This window comes from Mytilus galloprovincialis, chromosome 6, assembly GCF_965363235.1.
Source record: "Mytilus galloprovincialis chromosome 6, xbMytGall1.hap1.1, whole genome shotgun sequence".
Taxonomy (NCBI): Eukaryota; Metazoa; Mollusca; class Bivalvia; order Mytilida; family Mytilidae; genus Mytilus; species Mytilus galloprovincialis.
The window spans coordinates 16571415-16593496 of record NC_134843.1 but is presented as its reverse complement, the minus strand read 5'-3'; the positions used below and the strand labels follow the sequence as shown (position 1 = coordinate 16593496).

At 32.8% G+C, this 22082-nt stretch overlaps 1 protein-coding gene across 1 annotated transcript; it reads right to left on the bottom strand.

The window, feature by feature from the left end:
- Positions 1–6203: 6203 nt before the first annotated feature.
- Positions 6204–16199, bottom strand: LOC143078520 (glucose dehydrogenase [FAD, quinone]-like). Its single transcript, XM_076253382.1, has 11 exons — positions 16076–16199; positions 15535–15743; positions 14983–15172; positions 14513–14641; positions 10412–10533; positions 9682–9849; positions 8852–8999; positions 8490–8650; positions 7932–8106; positions 7145–7370; positions 6204–6375 (listed from the first exon to the last, which is right to left on the bottom strand). Exons 1-11 carry the CDS (start codon positions 16197–16199, stop codon positions 6204–6206), a joined length of 1824 nt encoding a protein of 607 aa, XP_076109497.1.
- Positions 16200–22082: the final 5883 nt, after the last annotated feature.

The window sequence follows — 22082 nt, the reverse complement described above, 5'->3', positions numbered from 1 at the left end:
TTACTTCCCGCGATTCCGAAATTTTAATTCGGAAAATGTAGAAACGAAACGAATGTATTGCAGAAATCGCTAAATTAAGTAAATCATTTTCGAGCGTGGAACGAATTATAGACACTCAGATAATTTCATATAAAAAATATGCCTATCATAAGCAATTATTATAGCTCAGAATTATTACGTAAACTGTCTTCCTCATCAATGTCTTATCGGATAAACAGTTTAAAAGCATGGCCGTACCGTAAACAGACAGACAAAAGTAAAGTTGTAAAATATAGATAATGAGAAATGATTGTCGATAATCATATAGAGTGGCTAACTATTTTAATAACTTTTTTTCAACTATATTAATATACAGCTGATACTTTAGTATCAAAATTTCCCAAAACAGATATCAAAACAGACATTATTTTTTATAACACTGTTATAATGTCTAATGATTTGACTGAGTTTTAAATTAAAACATGTGACTGAAGTACAAATGTATATATTTTTAAACAGGTACAACAACTGAATTTCTAAAACCTAATTGAAATTCATACATAATATTATTTTCTACTAAAAACAAGTTTTGCAGCCTTTTGTTTCACATTTGGAAATGCAACAGTGTTGTTGAAAGTCATCAAGCAGGGGCGGATCCAGCCATTTTAAAAAGGGGGAGAACAAAGGGGGGTTCCAACTATATGTCCCCATTCAAATGCATTGATCGGCCAAAAAAAAGGGGGGTTCCAACCCCCGGACCCCCCCCCCCCCTGGATCTGCCACTGTCAAGATCCAAAATGTTTTAAGGAAAACTGAACATGGCTGTATATCAATTTGTAATATTGCTATTGTCACTAGTATGATGATCTTAAAATAATACATAGGTTAAAATGCAGTTTTTGGTTCATATCTCTGAAACCACAGCATTTAGAACAACTCTGCTGTGGATAAAATTGTTCATTAGGTCAAGATCTATTTGCCCTGAAATTTTCAGACCAATCGGGCAACTTGTTTTGGGTTGATGCCCCTGAATTGGTAATTTTAAGAAAATTTTGTAGCTTTTGTTTATTATCTTGAATATTATTATAGATAGAGATAAACTGTAAAAAGCAATAATGTACAGCAAAGTAAGAGCTACAAATAAGTCAACATGCCCAAAGTGGTCAATTGACCCCTTAAGGAGTTATTGCCCTTTATAGTCAATTTTTAACAATTTTCATCAATTTTGTAAATTTTTACAAAATATTTTCCACTGTCACTTTTGGGCCAAGTTCATTATAGATAGAGATAATTGTAAGCAGCGACACAGATGATCAGATGCCTCCGTTTGGATGAATACGATTTTATAGATACACAATGTACATAACTCAAGACCGGTAAAAGGGACACTACAAAAAATGTGGGCTTAGTCTGGACACAGATGATGCCTCCGTTTGGATAAATATTATACGATTTTATAGAGGCCTATAGATACACAATGTACATACATTTTTTTGTAACCCAAGACCGGTAAAAGTGACACTACAAAAGTGTGTGCTTAATCTGTGTTTTGTGGTAATAAGCGTTTGTATTAGTTTCATAACATTTGCTTGAGGAAAAGTGAGGCCACCAAAATTTAAACACGATCAATGTTTTGTGGTAATAAGCTTAAGCATTGCATGTAAGTTTCATACTATTTGAATTAGGCAAACTAAAGCGAGAGAGAAAGGAAACGATCAATTAATTAAGCAATTATTCCGTTTGTACATAACTGTAGAATTGTAAAAGTGATGCTATCCAAGCTCTTACTTGATCTGTGTTTGTATTAATAAGCATTGTGTTTAAGTTTCATAACATTAGGTTGAGGCAAACTAAAGTTAGAGAACGGAAACCAATGTTGGACAAGGGTAATACTTAGTGCCCCTCTATTACGGTGGGGGATACAAAAGAATAGCGCAATCAAAAATTATCTTATTTTGCGAGAGCTCTTTATTAATTTTTCATCGATATCATTTTTATTGGTAAAAAAATTGACGGGAATTTGAACTAATCCCCAAATATTATACATTTAGTTTTATCTTGCCAGTTTTTAATAGAATAGTGCTCCAACTACGTGGTCATTTATTAGCATTGGTTTGTTCAAAGTCAGTTGTTTATATATATTTACCATAATAATTTGCAACACTTACATTAACTCTTGTTGGTTGATTGCTTGATGTACAGTCGCAAATATTTCATGCATATTTAGAGCATATATAAATATATGAAAAGTTAATTTTGTTCAGTTAAACTCATTGTTTACAAAGTAAATTATTCTTTTAAACTAATAAATTGCAGTGATGACTATAATATTTCATATGTATCAGGGATTCATGGTATTGCAGTGACATGTACAACTTCATGCAAAAGTGGTTTCTGGGCTTTTAAAGAAGTACTGTTTCAATTTTACTTCAAAACAAAAGGACTGTTTTTGTAATTATATCAATTGTATTTATGATTTAATAACAGTGATGGATTTTCGGAAAACTGTACCCCCCCCCCCCTTTATAATCCAAAATGTTAAAATTGAAATTTCTAAAAATCGAGAGAGAGCTTACATCCAAAGATTCAAACAATCCACCACAATTTAATGGGAAATCCTGAAGGCAGGTTATAGTTAATGTACGACACGTTGACGACATACAGAGACGGTCAGAAAACAGTATACCGTAATTCGTCCCGTCTAAAACACAGTCGTTTAAAAAAGATCTTAAAAATCTTGAATCATTAATTTTTAAGTTTGTCTGATGTTTGGTTGAGAGCTTAAAAGTACTACTTTCAATGAAAATGTTAATCTGGCCGTGGTAAAATAATTGCAGGAAACATAAAAAAAAAATTCTTCAATTAATAAAGTGACTTAATTAATACACTGACCCTTGTAATTGAGGGGGTGCACATAGGATGATTCCAAATTGCCGCCCCCTTTTTTACAACCCTCGTCACCTGGTTCCCGCCTCACTCTCAATTCCCTCCAATCTTACTCCCACTATTACCAGGCTTCGATTCCAGAAACGTGTCCACCCAGTGCCATATTTGGGGGGAAGGGGGTTTCGGGGGTTACCCACTTTTTTGGACGATCAATGCGTTTGAATGAGACAAATGGTTGGACCCCTCCCCCAACCAACGGAACGATTATCTCAGAATGTACTATGATACAGACTGGTGTAATCCATGGCTAAAGTATGTTTTTAAAATAAATATCCGATGGAGAATTAATCATTAACAAACGGCAATATTTTGATGGTGCATTCATTGCCGCTTGGTCGTAGGACTATACATTTAATGCGAGTCTTCTTTTTACACGTATAACATTTAAAATTTGCTGTTTTAATCACACCCCTTTCACAAACAGTACATGGGTACTTAGCCGCTTTTCTTACTGGACCGCGCAGGTTTACATGCATGTATGTCACCACTACAGAAAAACTTATGCTAGTGCTGTTCTGTATTGTTGGTCTTAAAACATGTCTGTTAATATTGAGGATCTTTACTTGCTGATCATATATTTGCTTTTTAAAATGTCTATTTACATCTATTTATTGTTCAATATTAATTTATAATTATAATACATAGCACTGGCTACAAGTACCCGCAATAAGTATTGTGTTGGTCTGGCATAGGTACACACTCTGGATCGCAACTAATATAAAAAAAAAAAACAAAAAAAAAAAAAAAACAACACCGAAACAATAAAAACGTAAGCGTGCGGAAAAAGCCAACTAGAAACTTAGGATGTGAATGGATTGGTGTTTGCTAAGCTATTAATACGTATTGTGTTGGTCTGGCATAGTATAGGTACACACTCAGGTTCTCAACTGATATAAAAAAAAATTAAAAAACAACGATAAAAACGTAAGCGTGCGTAAAAAGCCAACAAGAAACATAGGATGTGAATGGATTGGTGTTCGCTAAGCTAAGCGACAGTAGTGTAATCCGGATTCACAACTCCTTTGTCGATAAGTCAACCATACTAGGAAAACAGGTGCGGAACGCTGAGTTGAATTCCCAATAGTTGCATTGAGCTGTTTTCTGTTTTAAAATGGTCGGGTTGTAATTGCTTTGATACAGTCTTCGTTTTCACTCAATTCTATTGTACTGTTGATGATGAGATGCCTATAACATAATCCCTGAATAACATACAGAGTTCTTGTATAACTTGTCATTTTATTCTGTTGTGTAGAATTTAATAAGAAGCTATCAAGACCAAATATGTAATTTTACCAGAAGAAAAAAGAATTTGCCATGATGTTACCTCACTGTATATGAATAACGTTGCCGTGAACGACTGTCGTATGCATACTCAATTATTTTTAATCTTATGCCAAACGGACATACAATAGATATAGGAAGATGTGGTGTGAGTGCCAATGAGACAACTCTCCATCCAAATAACAATTTATAAAAGTAAACTCTTATAGGTCAATGTACAAAAATGTACGGCCTTCAACACGGAGCCTTGGCTCACACCGAACAATAAGCTATAAAGGGCCCCAAAATTACTAGCTTAAAACCATTCAAACGGGAAAACCAATGCTATACTAGAGAAATTTACAACACTTGGTAGACTAACATATAATTCTCGGTTAAAATCAATTTTTTGTTCATTTTGTATTGATGATTAGTCTATTTGTATTCATATATATACAGTTCCATCTTCTGTATTTTTTTTTCTTCAAAAATACAAAAAGTGCTAAAAAAAACCTCCAAAAATGGAAAACATCTTCATTAAAGGGTTATCACTCCAATAAATAGACGACTCACCATTTCGACCCTGTTGTCTTATTAGTAGATCTAAAATTGAGAATGGAAATGGGGAATGCGTCAAAGAGATAACAACCCGACCAGAACAGACAACAGCAGAAGGTCACCAACAGGTCTTTTGATCATTTTTGTTGTCCTTCTACAAGGATTTGTTTGGTGAGACTATACACATCCTTGCTTTCTACGGCCATTTGCAAGATAATAAGGATAGAATTTATGGACAAAATGGATGGATGTTATGGACAGTGCAGGTAGATCTCTCATGAATATGTTTTCTCGTGTTAGTTTTTATCTATCTTTAGCGCCGGGTTTTTCAAGGAAATAGAAAAAAAATGCAGCATGCAGGCGGGATAATCGGGCTCAATTTTTAACTAGATACCCCAACGATGATTGTAACCAAATTTGGTTAGATTTAGCTCAATAGTTTGAGAGGTGACAATTTTTGTAAAAGTTGACGGACAATAGAAGAATTTATATTGAAACCTGTAAAAGCTTGAATATTATGACGGATATGGCTTAAATCTGTTTTGCTGATTATTTTATCTGTATATAGTTTATTTCTATTCGCTTTAGTTTTTTTTTCTCCCAAACACAAAAAGTGTAAAAAGTCATCATTTTGACAAGTATAGATATATGTACGTAGATGTTGACTTTTTTTTTGGCTATTTAAAGTGTCTATCTATATCTATCTGTTATAGTTTTCAAGATAATCGGCCAAAAAAAAAATGCACAAGTCGTCATTTAGGTTTATAACTCCAATAAAAAGTCGACAGACCATTTCGGTCCTGTTGTCATATTTGTAGATCTTATTTTGCTGATCATTTTCTTGTTATACTATAGAAATATTGTTTCTATAAACGTTTTCAAGATAACATACAAAAATGAAATAGAATGATAAAAGTCGTCAGATGTTATGAACAGCATAGGTAGATCTTACATGAATGTTTTCTCGTGCCAGATTTTCGCCATCTATAGCAGTTTTAAAAAATATAGAAAAAAAACTTATGGGATAATCGGGCACATTTTTTAACTAGATACCCGAAACGATGACTGAAACAAAATTTGCTTAAATTAAGCTCAATGGTTTGAGAGGAGACCATTTCAGTAAAAGTTAACAGACGACGACGAACTACGACATACGACGGACGCCGCCAAGTATTTGGAATAGCTCACACTGCAGTTTGAGGTAGAGCTAAGATAGGATTGACAGAGATTATTAAGAAAAAAACTTTATACTTATTTTCCGTTACCATTTTTTTTTCATGAACTGCTATGTATGCATATATATTTTGTTTTTCACGATACGAACATTTACCTCTATGTAAGCTTTTGGTCAGGTATGTCAAGGCCAATTTCAAGGATAATATAAAAATAACAATTATTATAACATTATTTTTAAGTTTTCCTTTTCTATAATTAACATACAAATAAAGGAATTTCTTTTATTAAAGTTTTAAATGTTTTATTTGCTCTTTAAATTTTTGCACTGTATCTTTTCCGCGAATAAAATCCGCTGCTCTCTCCCCAATCATAATGGTTGGTGCATTTGTATTCCCAGATATGACGTGTCTCATCACAGATGCATCTGCCACTCTTAAGCCTTTTATTCCTCTAACTCTACAAAATAATATTATTAATATCATCCCTCTTTGATTGGCATCACATATACAAAATGCTACATGCACTATATGTAGATATAGGAAAATGTGGTGTGAGTGCCAATAAGACAACTATCCATCCAAATAACAATACATAAAAGTAAACCATTATAGGTCAATGTACGGCCTTAAACACGGAGACTGAGTTATAAAGGTCCCCAAAATTACTAGTGTAAAACCATTCAAACGAGAAAACCAACGGTCTAATCTATATAAAAAACGAGAAACGAGAAACACATATAATTTACATAAACAAACGACAACTACTGTACATCAGATTCCTGACTTACAGGTGCAAACATTTGCAGCGGTATTAAACGTTTTAATGGTACCAAACCTTCTCCCTTTTTCCTGAAACAATAGCATAACATCACAATGTTCATAGAAATCACGATAAAATATCAATTGGTAGTCTATATCCTATATTACAATATTTCAGACATGTTTTACAATCATAATAACCATAGTGTTATTCATTACCTAATCAAAAATCTAGTTCACACCCGAAACTAAACATATATCATTAAATTTGTTAGTTCACATCCAAATCAAAACATTTTTCTTTACATACGCCTTTGATGGTTCCTGTGGTTGCTGCATAATTTTCACAATAATTTAAATAACACAATGATTTTTTACTTTTGAAAATAATTTAAAAAATGAAACTATATTTAGAAGATAAACAAAAAAAAATCTATTGACAAATTTCCAAAATATCTTATCGTTACCTTAGTTTCGTATCCACAACAGCAGTCGGGTCATCTTTCGCTCCCATTCGACATGTTGAAGTGGGGTGGTAGCACGTGACAGCATAATGACGTAACATACATTCCCAATATTCATCAGAGTCAAATTTCGCCTTGTCACATATTCCATCAAAGTCTTGTCTATTTAATGTTGCTCCGATTTCTTGGAGAGGATTCGATGCTGCCAGCTCTTGTATTTTCCTAATACCTAAAACATTAATGTACATTTTTCGGAATATCCATGCCTTTTTAGGCAATTTTAAAGTATAGTACAACCTATTTTAAATTCATCAATCTACCATATATGCGTTGATAGTCTTGTATGTGTTTTAATTTTAGTTCATTTATACGTTTTGGAGTAAAGAAGACGCCCATTTTCACATTACTAGTACCCATTCTATTTACTGGTCAGCTGAGGTCCACCTCTGGGTGTGGAATTATCTCACTGCATTGAGACACATTGGTGGACCTCTATTGTTATCTGCTGTTTAGTCGAGTTGTTGTCTCTTTGACATATTCCCTATTTCCATTCTCAGTTTTATTATTTGAGAGCAATATAAAACAATGCATTTTACCAAAGCAGCGGTTTTCAAAGTCTCTATATATTGACATATAATCTTTTTAAGGAGAATACTAAATAATTGAAACTCATTTATTGGTTACAAACAGATTACTTAACCGGGATGTACTGAAGCTGTTCATCGTTGAAATTAAACTGGTATGTCTTTTTATTAGCCCGCGTTAAATTTCAAATTTTAAACGAACATACCAGCTATTAAACTTTTGACGTCGTATGTATGATCTAAGTAATTTGGCTGAATCAGAGGATAATCAAACGGATCTTTACTGGCCAGACGGATAGTTCCGGTACTCTTAGGTCGTTGTTGGATTAATACTGATGTGAACTCTGTTGTGGACGTTCTTGTTTTTATAAGATCTTTCACCTACAAAAATATCCTGTTTTTCCTCACATTATATAGTAATCAGAAAAACATCTATACCCCGAGCAATATATCAGCTTTGATTCAAGTCTTGATTTTCGTATGTTTTATAACAATCGGGAAGAATATCATTTGTTGCCTTTGAATATCCCATCTTTTGAATTATGACTGAAGACTGTCAATGCGGCTACAACGGTATACCAAATATCATTGATTTCCCGTAATCTAACTTGATCCATAACTTTAGCTTGTTATTCAATCTTTCGTTTTGCAAGTAGTGTTTTGTTTCTGTTCGTCTTTTCCCGTTGACCATAGTCTTAAAAGATCATTCACAGAATAACATATACTAGTATATCATTTATGGTACGGAAATTACGAATAGTTACCGATTCCTTCAGATTCAGTTGTAAACCATAGTCGTAGAAAAAGTTATCATGTGCAACACTTAAGAATAGGATCTGGTAATCAGGATAATTTGGTAAACTTTCTTCCCTGTTTATCATTCTGCCGAATAAATTGGCTTCTAAACCTGTTCCTGACAAAGGACCTAAACATAAAAAAATATCAAGAAATGAGTGGCTAACAATTTTACTTAGTAACAACAAAAACTTTGAAATGACATTCAGCATTTTGTTTCTAACATAATTATACATGTTATAGTAATAACCAAATATGAATATAAATGAATAAGTGAACTACGAAATTCTACAAATCGAGATACATGTTGAGATATCTTGTCAAACCTTACCCGTTCTCGTCAATGCATACTGGAGTGAGCTAAACATATTTCTTGATTCTGATGATAAACTGTACGACTGGTTTATTTTGTGTTTTACAAAGTACTGGAGGTGATCTTCTAGATTATTTCCAACCGGTAAGTCCGCAATTACTGGAATCTGAAATATCACAACAGTAAACAGGGTTCATCCATTTTTTAGATAAAATGTAATATCCATAGAAAAAGCAAAATTTGAAATGACGTCTTGATATATCACAAAACAAATTTTTAATAACATCCCGTCATTGTGTTATTGTGCAATGGTATGGTAGATTTTTGTATTCTTGTCTTTCGTTTTTACTTATGTGCTTTGTCTTTATGCTTGTTTGTGCTTCGTTGTTGACATATTTTTGTTTTATAGGGATTAAGGTTGTGGCTCAATATTGACTGATGTACCCTTATATTTTACATGTTTGCCTTTTGTGGTTTTTTTTGTTCACACATCCTTCTCAATATAATGGAATTTTATACGACTATCATACAAGTGAAAGGTTTAGCTAGGCTAAGCCATAAAATCAGGTTGAGTCCACCATTTTGTACATAAGAAAATGCGTATACCAGGAATATTACAGTTGTTATCCATTTGTTTGATCTTTTGATCTGCCATTTGATTAGGGACTTTCCGTTTTGAAATTTCCTCATTGGTCAATATTTTTGTGATTTCCTTTTTGATGATGAATGATGATGTTGCTTAATTATTTATTTGTCTACGAAAGTAGCTGATGTGAAAAAAGAAGTATTGAAAAGAAGACAAACAAATAAATTTTGCAGTATTTGAATAAATTTAAAGTGGTGGTTACCTTCAAATTCTGTAGATGTTGTTTTGGTCCTAAACCAGACAACATAAGTATCTGTGGGCTGTTGATGGAACCAGCTGATACTATGACCTCCCTTTTGGCAGATATTTTCAATTTTCGATTACTTTTTAACATCTCAACGCCTGTAGCAATTTTGTTTTTTATAATCACCTGAGGAAAGAAAGCGTAAATTACAGAAGAAACGACGAAGGAATAAAGAAAAGAAAAAAAGATTAGAAAATAAAATGGAATCACACAAAACTTAAAATTAAAATTTATGACACACTAAACATCCGAATTGAACCTTACAATTCCATTTAACTTTAACATTCCGTGAAAATATTATAAATGATCGAGGGAGGCATATAAGAATGTATCTTTTTAATGGAACAAAACAGACTGAAAATTAAACTTTCAAAGAGGGCAATTCAAATTTCTAGACCGATGAACGCTAGGTCATATCACGATAAAAACTAGAAAAATAAAGAAAAGATTAAAAAAAATAACGTGAGTTCGCGAGAAAAACATACACCGTGAGCTTTTGACCATCACATTTTATAAGGGACTTTCCGTGAATTTTCCTTGGAGTTCAGTATTTTTGTGATTTCACTTTTTACATCCTCTTTGACGTTGACACAAAACATTGTCGTTTTTTAGTATCATGAAATTACTGATTAAGTATACCGAAGATAACGAACGTATTGTGAATGTTTCAAAAGACGTATGTGTTTACCTTTGTTACAAATGAATCAATGCTTATGTGAAGGTTAGGTCTGCTTAATATTGGTCTTAGATAGCAACTAGCTGTGCTGCATCGTTCGCCATTGTGTACAGAAGCTTGGGCGTACGAGAACCCTGAAGCCAAGAGAAACGATTATCAATATAATGTCATACCCTTTAAACAAAACTAGGACCATGTGTGATAATCTCTCATGATGTTCTTACAATCTCCTTTTCCACAGATAATTGCATAAATTAAGAACTTCGTTAGCATACAATTTATAAAGTGTTGTTTTATTTTTTTGGGTCTCAGAATCATCATTTGTAATAGCTAGTTAATTGTTTTCATCTTTGCTTTTCATTGATGGCAAATACTTTAATTTAACCAGTCGTTATTACGGGGCGCCGAATGGGACTCTTGTGGTTTTGTACTCAAAATTCAATTTTGTACGGACAAAAGTGACTTTTGTTCAACAAAAATAAGTTCAGTTTAACAAAATTTGTATCATACTACAAATTTAAAATTTGGTCATACAAAATTATCTATCAGCGGACAAAAGTCACTTTTGTCATGACAAAATTCATTTTTGTTACACAGACTTGAATTTTGTTACCTAATTTGAAAATTGGGCGACAAAAGTCAATTTTGTATTCAAATTAGTTTAGTTTGGTTTCTGTGAACTAATTTGCATACAAAATCGAATTTTGTTACACAAAATTGACAAAAATGAATTTTGTCTCAACAAAATTGAAAAAATTGACTTTTGTCTCAACAAAATTGACAAAATTGAATTTTGTCTCAACAAAATTGACAAAATTGACTTTTGTCTCAACAAAATTGACAAAATTGACTTTTGTGAGACAAAATTGACTTTTGTGAGACAAAATTGACTTTTGTGAGACAAAATTGACTTTTGTCTCAACAAAATTAACAAAATTGACTTTTGTCTCAACAAAATTGACAAAATTGAATTTTGTCTCAACAAAATTGATTTTTGTCTCACGAAAGTCAATTTTGTCTCACGAAAGTCAATTTTGTCTCATAAAAGTCAATTTTGTTGTTACAAAATTGAATTTTGTCGTCACAAAAATGAATTTGTCGTCACAAAATTGACTTTTGTCTCAACAAAATTGACAAAATTGACTTTTGTCTCAACAAAATTAACAAAATTGACTTTTGTCTCAACAAAATTAACAAAATTGACTTTTGTCTCAACAAAATTGATTTTTGTCTCAACAAAATTGACAGAATTGACTTTTGTCTCAACAAAATTAACAAAATTGACTTTTGTCTCAACGAAATTGACAAAATTGAATTTTGTCTCACAAAATTGAGTTTTGATTCACAAAAGTCAATTTTGTCTCACAAAAGTCAATTTTGTCTCACAAAAGTTAATTTTGTCTCACAAAAGTCAATTTTGTCTCACAAAATTGAATCTTACCTCACACAATTGACTTTTGTGATTTAATTTCCATATCAGGTAACAAAAGTCAATTGTGTTACATATTTGCATACCTTTTAGACAAAATTGACTTTTGTCATGACAAATATGAATTTTGTCTACAAAAATGAATTTTGTCATGACAAAAATGAATTTTGTCTACACAAATGAATTTTGTCATCACAAAATTGAAGTTCTCACAAAACAAGTCTGTAGCACATAGTTTTGTAGACAAAAATGATTCTGTTATGACAGAATTGAATTTTGTACAAAACCACAAGAGTCCCATTCGGCGCCCCGTAGTTAATGCTTACGATTTCTGTCCTTGTTCCCGCCTGTAGTTATCACAATTTGAGTGCATATATTTACTAACAACATCATACTTGATTATATTCATTTATTGCAGACCATACTTTAATCTCAGCAGTATAATTGTTACACTTACTTAAGGTCTCATTGGTAAAGCAAGCCTGCAAGTTTAAACTAAGCCTGAAATAAGACAGTTATTTTCCCACTCGTTTGATGTTCCATTTTCACTTCTCTTGGATTTCGGTATTTTTGTTATGCCCGCGTCACACTGTCCCGATTTTTACGCCGATGGCAACACGATTATGAAAATTGTGAAAATCGGGACTGATTGTATCCAGATCGGGCTATTCGTAGTGCCATCTTTAACCATCGTAGAACCATCGGCCACTTTTTCTAGCCTTCGGGGACAACTTCGGGAAGGGTTCTAAATTTTTTAACATGTTAAAAAATCCCCGAAGGTGCGTCCGATGTTGAGGGTTCGTATTGAGTTCGTATCACCATCTTCACCATCGTAATGTCACCGGGAATGCATCTTTGAACATCGTATTGCATTCGTGTTTCCATCGTTTCCATCAGGCAGTTTTGACATTACGATGTCTACACGAATGAATCACGAAGCTACCCGAAGGTCTTACGATGGCAACACGACTTCATGAAGACCTCGTAATTCCGTCGTGTTGCCATCGAATAAAAGTACGAAGGCGACAAGATGGAACTACGACGGCAATAAATCCAGCTAAATGTAAGTTAATTTTCGCACTAAAATACATTTAAAGTGCCATGCCCGATATGCACTGGTCAGTCTAATATGACAGTTAAGAAAGACGTTCACAAAACATGGAGCTCATATCATATGATTCTATGAGAACAAGAAAGGCGACAGCGTTGTTTCTATTGATTCAAATGGAACAAGAAGAGCAGCTATAACAGGCTCAGGATTTACTTTTACAAGTAAAATATTACTTTTTTGTCAATTTTGCATATCAAATAACATAATGAAAATCATAAACGCGCCTCGTATACCAACACTGCAGGTACACGTATATAGGGAAACCAACTTCTTCTTCATTATTCTGATTTTTTATGTATCGTCTGAGTTGTTGTCACACCAATGTTTTCTCCAAAGCCATTTTGTTTTCTATATGTCATATTTTGCGCATTTGTTGCTTTCCCCACATCCTTCCTTTTGTCTATATTATTATGATATTCTCCTGGAAAAAGCCCTTTTTGAATAAAAGGGATCAACGAACCCATTACCTTACCTTTAAAATAGATCAGTAAACATGGGCATAAATATGGGTGATTATTCGGACTAGTGCACACATTTTACAGTTAAAAAAAAGCAATGCCGAGCGTGGCATCCCCTCGTATGTAACATTTTGGGGACAAATATGGACACTATACTTGTATATGACACATGCAGAAAATGATAAATTAAATATGCATATTTGATACATAAACTATTTTTTTAGAAATCAACCAAAACATTCAGTAACTGGAAATACCTTTAATATTGTCTTTAGAACCAGCAGGTAAAAAATGAGCAACCAATTTCCTGTGTATTATGCTATTTTAAGGAGAAAAAAACAAGTCTATCTGCACGACCTTGACCTTTGGCCTTGAATGTAAAAAATGTCAGATCATTACAAGGAGGAACAATATACCAAATGTGGTTAAAACCTTTTGAAGCATATTGGTTTTAGAGTGTCCACTAGGGTGATATTGCCTTGTATTACAAGTGCCACTGTGACCTTAACCTTTGAACTTTAAAGTCAATAGCGCTTAAGATATTCTTAACGAGTAACACCATACCAAGTTTTGAGCATTTTGGTTCTAGAGTGTCCATAACAATTTTATCTACACGCAACTTACATGTAGTAGGCGAGGGGATAATAAACTGTACACGACATCGTATGGCCATCGCGCCATCATCGTAATACATCGTGTAGCCTTCGTAATCCATCGTGTAGCCTTCGTGATCCATCGTGTAGGCTTCGACTGAGATATGAAGCTTAAATACCCGTCTTCGGTTAACCTTCGTATGTCCATCTATTGCTATCGTATATAATTTCGGCACCATCGTATAGACTTCGTTATTCATCGTACTTGCTTCGGTCACTTTTTGGTATTTTAACGAGATCGGGATCAACTTCGTACGAACTTACAATTTTCGCATTCGGGTGTCCATCGTATATAAAAATCGGGACAGTGTGACGCGGGCATAACAATTTACCTTATTATCCTATATCTATATTCTTATATTCTCTCAGGACTAGTTTTCAAAAAATATAAATTTTGTTTTTACATGATGTAAATCGACACAACTATCTGACAGAACAATTATAAAAGTCTTAGAAACCCACCAATCTGATCTTCTCCGTTAGCATCCACGGTTTTGTATCCAATCTCTTCAGCACCTCTTCTGTAAACCTCAACTAGAGGGGTTAGTGTACTGTCTGTCAATTTCATATATCCACCTTTACCATGATACGCTAAAATTGAATTTTGTTTTGTTTAAATTCAGCTCTACAAGTATTTTTCCAAATATGATTCATTTCTGTCTCATCGTGTGATTTCATTCGATGTTTAACCTCTTAGGCCCAAAATTTATTCCAGTCTCTAAACTAATATTCGTTTTTTTAAGGATTTTTGTCTTTCAATAACTTGATCATTGCGTTTGGAGAATGTTTAAGTGTTAATTAATAACGTATATTGTCATTCTTTCAATCTTGAGCATTATCCTTTTTTTTTATTGAACATTAATGCGTCGTTCTTGTTGTTATTCAAATGAAATACTTTAACTGAATACAACACATACAATAGAAAGACAAACCAGAGTCATATTCATTTGGCATTTGATAATCTTCCGTTTTTATGAAGTATGGTAATACATCTTTGTAACTCCAGCCATCACACCCTTCCTCAGCCCACTGGTTATAATCATGTCTACTTCCACGTATATATACTAGAGTATTAAGACAACTAGTTCCACCTAACACTCGTCCTCGTGGCCAGTAACTCCTCTGTGAATAGTTACATTTAATATTCTTAAATTATTTGCCAATAACAATTAAAGTTGCATTTTATCACGTATGTATGAAACTAATTTCATTTAGTTCTAGAACTTTTTTTTATTAAACACTTTCACTTTTTAAAATTGCATGAGCATCAAAAACAGACAAATTTAGTTAACTTTGTACTTGTTTGGCTTTATAACTATTTTGATATGAGCGTCACTGATGAGTCTTGTGTAGACGAAACGCGTGTCTGGCGTACTAAATTATAATCCTCGTACTTTTGATAACTATTAGTTAAATCCTGAAAATTAGTATTAAACAATGTAACCATTATAGATATACAATGATAAATCAGATTCTTATCTTACATGCTCATTCATGGCAAAATGACTGTTTTTCTGAGGTAGCGTTTGATAATTCCAATCAGCTGACGACTTTTGCAGCCCTCCACCAATCAATGGTATTTTAATATTATCATTACCATATTCGGAACCACCAGCTTCTATTAATAAGACCGTGACACCAGAGTCCTCAGACAAACGATTGGCTATTACGGAACCCGCAGATCCTGCGCCAACTGAAATAAATAGTAAAAGACATTTTTGATGCAAAAGCTATCTTTATAAGAAGTATTATTTGTCTTTGTTTTTATATGCTGTATAAATGAATGACAGAGAACTAGCACTTCTCAAAATTGTTATCTACATTTCACTCGAAACTAATCATATATAGTCATCTAGATTCTATGACACACATTATGAACTTTTCAATTGTCAACTTTCCGATTCTCAGCAATGAAACACTCTTTATCACATTGTATGGCGTTTACATATTTTAATAGTTGCGTACACAAATCATACGGACTTCATGGATAGTGGACAGAAATTAGTAACTCTAATTTATACTTACTTATAATATAATCATATGTTGAGTTTAGATGAACATTGAGCACCTCATCTTTTCTCGTTGTGTTAAAATACAGTGTGAGGATAATACCCAGAAATATCACAAGTATAGATGAGAAAGCGATCATGGTTCAACGTCAATTGTAAAAAATTGCAAAGGTCCTCTGCGTAAATTATAAAAAAAAAACCGATACAAATAAGACAGAAGAATAATTTTGTCATAACTACTAGTGACAAGAAAGAAGTAGTTATAATCTCGCTTGATTATTGCACTATTACATTGTTTATTTATGTACTTTTCTGTCCTGAATGTTCTTGCATTTATATGTACTGTATTCTTGTCATATAATGTTGTCCTTATAGTGGTATATTCGGCTAGCCACAAAATCAGGTTCAACCCACTCTTTTTATTTGTTTTTATTAAAATGACCTGTACCAAGACAGGAATTTAGCAGTTGTTATCTAATAGTTCGTTTCTATGTATGTTGCATAACTTGCATTGTCGTTTGTTTTTGGTGCACTTCAGTGCTTCTGTTGTTTTGTTGTTTGCCTGTTATCGTTGATGTGTTTCCCTCGGTTTCAGTTTGTTGCCCGGATTTGTTTTCTCTCAATCGATTGATGACTTTTGAACAGCGGTATACTACTGCGGTCTTTATTGATTTTTCGTCATAATAGTTTCGGTAGATATGATGAGCTGATGTCAAATGTACCTTTTAGTAATAGGCTTAATATTTTATTAGTTCGAAATGCTGTCAAACAATAAATTGGTAGTTCGAGTAAATGAGACAATTCAATATAGTTGAAATATTTCGATCACCAACAAAGGAAATTTTATTTTGTTCATATGAAATCATTGGTTATATGTATCGCATCTTATAGGTTTGCGGTTGTGGATCACAGGGATATACAGTGCTTTCATTATGAGTTGGTCCAGGATTGGATTTACAACATTTGCGTTTTCATGATGATATGAACAGTAAATATGATGTTACATGCATCTACATTGTATGCACAAACTCTTGAAGATTTTAGCGATTTTTATTTGTTAACAAGCTGCTAATTACTTGTATTACTTGTTCTGTTTGTATTTTTGGTCTTTAATGCTTCAAAGCATGTTCATTATGGTGCTTGCAATGATGATAATATACTGAAGTTATCTAATTGTAGTAAGTCAAGTTACGATGCTTGTGTTGTATAGTATCCTCCAACGTAATGATGACAAGGCTAAGTGAATGTGCATCATATTTTTCTATTGAAAAGTTAATCCAAAAATACTGAACTCCGGGGAAAACTCAAAAAGGAAAGTCCCTAATCACATGGCAAAATCCAGAAATCAAACACATCAATCGTATGGATAACAACTGTCATATTCCTGACTGATTTTTCTAATGTAGAAAATGGTGGATTTAACATGGTTTTAAAGCTAGTCAAACCTCTCCACTTGTATGACAGGCGCATCAAATTCCATTATATTGACAACAATGTGTGAACAAAACAAACAGACATAATTGGTAAAATGTTAAAAAGGGGTACAGCAGTCAACATTGTGTTATAATCTTAATCACTATAAAATATGTAACAAAAAGGCACAAAATAGCACAATCATATTAACAAAAATGAAAGACAAGAATACACAAATTTACCATAGTTGAATAACACAAGGATGGGATGTATAAGTACAGAGTCACGTATTATATGTATCAAAGAAACCAAGGGGGCATATAGCACTTTAGCACAAATGAAAGACATAAGTACAAAAATGTTTTACAATAACACAATAACGGGATGTTTAAGTACAGAGTCACGTCGTATTAATAAAAGAAACAACAAAAGGCAAACAGACAAAGCACATTAGCAAAAATGAAAGACAAGAATACAAGAGGTTAACTGATTTCCTGTACATTTAACAACCTCTTTTTGTTTTTCTGTAGGCTAAATTTGCTCAATGTGTTTAATGATCCATTGATTTTCTTTATTTCAAAACCCAGTGTCTCTTTTCGACCATGTTACTCGGAAAATTTTCGGCCACGTTACTTGGAAATTTTTCACATTATGCAGGATGTTTTGTCCTTTTGGTATCATGGTCAAGGTCGTTAAAAACTTCTATTTGTTGTATATTTGTATTTGTTATATTTACTGAATATCAGTATACATGATCTCAGCGTCTTGTTGTCTGCGAACAATCTGCCACGCTCATTTGCATATTTTTCTGATAATCTATTAATTTCTATTTTTTAGAAAAATAATTTACATACTAGATTACGATGGGATAATGTATTTTGATTACTTTGTTAAATCAAATTAACTAGTTTAAATATCTTTGAATATGATATGCAGTATCAATTTAGTTTGTCTCTGTCTTGACAGGCCTTTCGTATGGTGCAACTATCTCGCTATTTTAGTTCTAAGGAAGTTAACTGATTTAGAATTTAACTTCCTTCCTATTAGAATACAGTGTGCAATAATTTACGTAGTTGACATCTGGACCAATCAGAACATAGAACACAATAAAGTCCATTGGATCTCTATGATTTGTCTTTTGATGTGGTGGTTATAAAGTGAGAATATAAGATGCTTCAGTATTATAATGTGTCACAGTAACACCATTGGTTGCAGTTATAACAATAATAATTTATAGTTACATTATCATTACACTGTTTTAAAATGAATTCCATAACTATAATTTCTTACTATAAAGATAACATTATGTACTTACATGTTTAGATAAGGTTTACCTGAATAAAGTATTAGTGCCCTCGAATTTTACAATCATCACGGTTTCGCTTTGTAATAAAAGGTCAATAGGTCATCGGAAGGATTTACATCTGATTCACAAGACAAAAACAACAACAATGCATTTTTAGGCAAATTAAAACACAAATATAGCATCTATAAAACTTAAATTGACCTTATTTATATTAATAACAGACCAGTATGCAAACGTTGCAAACGAGAAACTTTTATTCCCATTTTCAATATTTACCAATATTTGAGAGGTCATACTGATCTGGCATACTCTAGAAGATTTTTTATTTAAGTATGCAAAAAGTAAAATCACAAAAATACTGAACTTAGAGGAAAATCAATTCGGAAAGTCCATAATCACATGGCAAAATCAAATAACAAAACGTATCAAAAACGAATGGACAAGAACTGTCATATTCCTGACTTGGTACAGGCATTTTCAAATGTAGAAAATGGTGGATTAAACCTGGTTCTATAGCGCTAACCCTCTCACTTCAATTTATTTTTCTCGAATTCAGTTCAAATAACGCAAACACACCAACACTTCATCAAATCATAATCAAGTGTAGATATTTAAAAAAAAATCCCACAAAAATGTCAAACTATCAAATGTTCATACAGACTGTAACCAACCAAGATGGAAACCACCGTACTCATGTATGTCGTACTCTTTCCACTCCTACATTGGTTTTTGATCAAAAACTCTACGACAGAGGATAAACAGAGGAAACAATATACCATAAAAGAGGGACGAAAGATACCAAAGGGACAGTCAAACTCATAAATCTAAAACAAACTGACAACGCCATGGCTAAAAATGAAAAAGACAAACAGAAAAAAACAGAAAAACAATAGTACATACGACACAACATAGAAAACTAAAGAATACACAACACGAACCCCACCAAAAACTAGGGGTGATCTCAGGTGCTCCGGAAGGGTAAGCCTATATAGCATGTATAGTCCAGTATGTTCATCACATGAAGATTATATTTCCAATGGAATAACTTCAATGAACTATTTAAGATGCTCTAAATCATTTTCATAACAAATCCTCATCATTACTTCAAACGATGTGAATGATAAACATGTCAAAAATTAATTTTATCATTTCAATTGCAAGTCAAGGAAACCCAGTATTTACCCAGAACATGTGAATGACCCCGCAGTTGTATGGATGCATTGCATGTAACTGTCCGAATCATTTGACATTCTGTTTCCATGCATGGACTTCGGTACTTCAAACCACTTGCAATTAAGTCCAACAACAACATACTAGATGCAACCTATCCACGTAACCGCACTAACAAAACCACCCACCACGACGACTAAAAAATCATAGCACCATCAGAGAACTTGGAATTACATTTTCAATCAACTAAATAAAAAAAAAATGCTTCAAAATCTGGTTGACAGAACCTGAATAAAAATCAGCCTGTTAGACTTTCAGGTTTTTTTCCCCAACTGGAATAATACATGCGGAAATGATGGAAACATATAAAGTAAAGTAGTAAGAAATATCCACATCTGTTCCAGAATCGCAAACGGTATAGTGCAAACTAGAGCTAGTTGGAATTAAAGTCATCTACCTATCCGAATATTAACACTATCTGACGAAAGCCTTTGACAGTTTCGACAAGAATATATATAGAAAGGGCATCACATATTCACAATGCAATAGAAGTTACAGCTGGATATTTCAATCTACCATGGCAGGAAGACTGAATTAATTAGTACTGTAAAGTTGACTTTCCAATTGATGGATTTAGGCCAATTATATTTCCGAATTCATGCTTTTTGACAATACAGTTTGCAGTGATGTATTATTGACAATGTCCAGGTCTTACTTGTTATAATGTGGCCAGCCGGATTATATATGAGAGAGCTAGAAAAGTGTAGACTTGAAGGCGTCAATGTTGAGATCCTGCAAAACGTGTTTGTAATTGTAAATCTTAGTTGCATTTGGTTTGGTGTAGGTATAAATAGTTATCAAAGGTATCAGGATAATAAACAGACTTATCTTTGGGGTATTATCGAGTGCTGACTTCATGATGAAGGATATTGTCCAAGTTGGTGGCAATGAGACCTTTGTTGTCAAAGGGAAGTTTAGGAAAGGATCGTTTCTCCTTTTTATTTTTAACCTTAATTATCGACTAATTTCGGATGATTTAAACACTGATTTTATTATAACAAATTTTGTATACATGTCTTGTTTATTGTATTTTTTACCAAAAAAACGCATTTTTAAATCCATAATCAATCATCTTTAACGCATAATTTACAGACTAATGTGCATGTACTGTAGATCAAGACATTATATGAATACTGTCAACGTCAATAATTGTGTTTGAAGATATAATAAAGTGTGTATTCAATTATGCAATGAAAAAGTTATTGTCTGTGGTCAATTGAGATTGGCATTTAAGTGGGTGGTGATTCCAATTAATACTCCCACCTTTAAATGAATTGTTTATAAATAATAACATTTGTATATCATCACATAATATTGTATTAGTACTCTTATTTGCGTATAAGGATGGGGAAAAAGCATTTCTATAGTACTGGAACTTTGATATCAAACACTATTTAATTTTTTTTTAAATAATTTGCCTCCTGTATGTTTACAAAATTTACTCCAAATTAAACACACTAAATATTCTTTTAGATACAGTAATATTTTGGAAATACCACAGGTAAGAACTACCTCATATGGAAAAAAATCTTTTAGTTTTTCTGCTGCTTCTTTATGGAATAGCTTACCAGACCATTTCAGGACTGTTAACAGCTTCTCACATTTTAAGTCTTGTTCAGTCCTGGAGTGGAACATAATGTTTTTGCTCTGCCTGTAGATAATTAGTGTTTATGCTTTTTATGCTGCATTAACAGCTTGCATTGCAACTGAAATTTAGTTTTTTTAAAAATTTGAAAGATTTGAAATTTTGACTTTATAAATGATAAATTATTTAAAAAATAATTTTTAAACTGCAAATTTAAAAAAAATTTAGTGCTTCATATATATGTTTTGGTATTTTGCAAGATACATGTATATGCTATTGCTTATAGTTAATTTTTGGTGCTGCTTTTTATTATTTATTGCATGCTGCATGCCTTGTTTTATTTGTTATTGCACATGTTTTTATATTCGGTGAAAAGCTCATTAGAGCTTATGTTTGTATTGTTTGTCAATATGCCGAATCCAAATAAAGTTTTACTTACTTACTTACTTACTTATTTGTACCAAATGTATTCCAATACTTTACACAAGA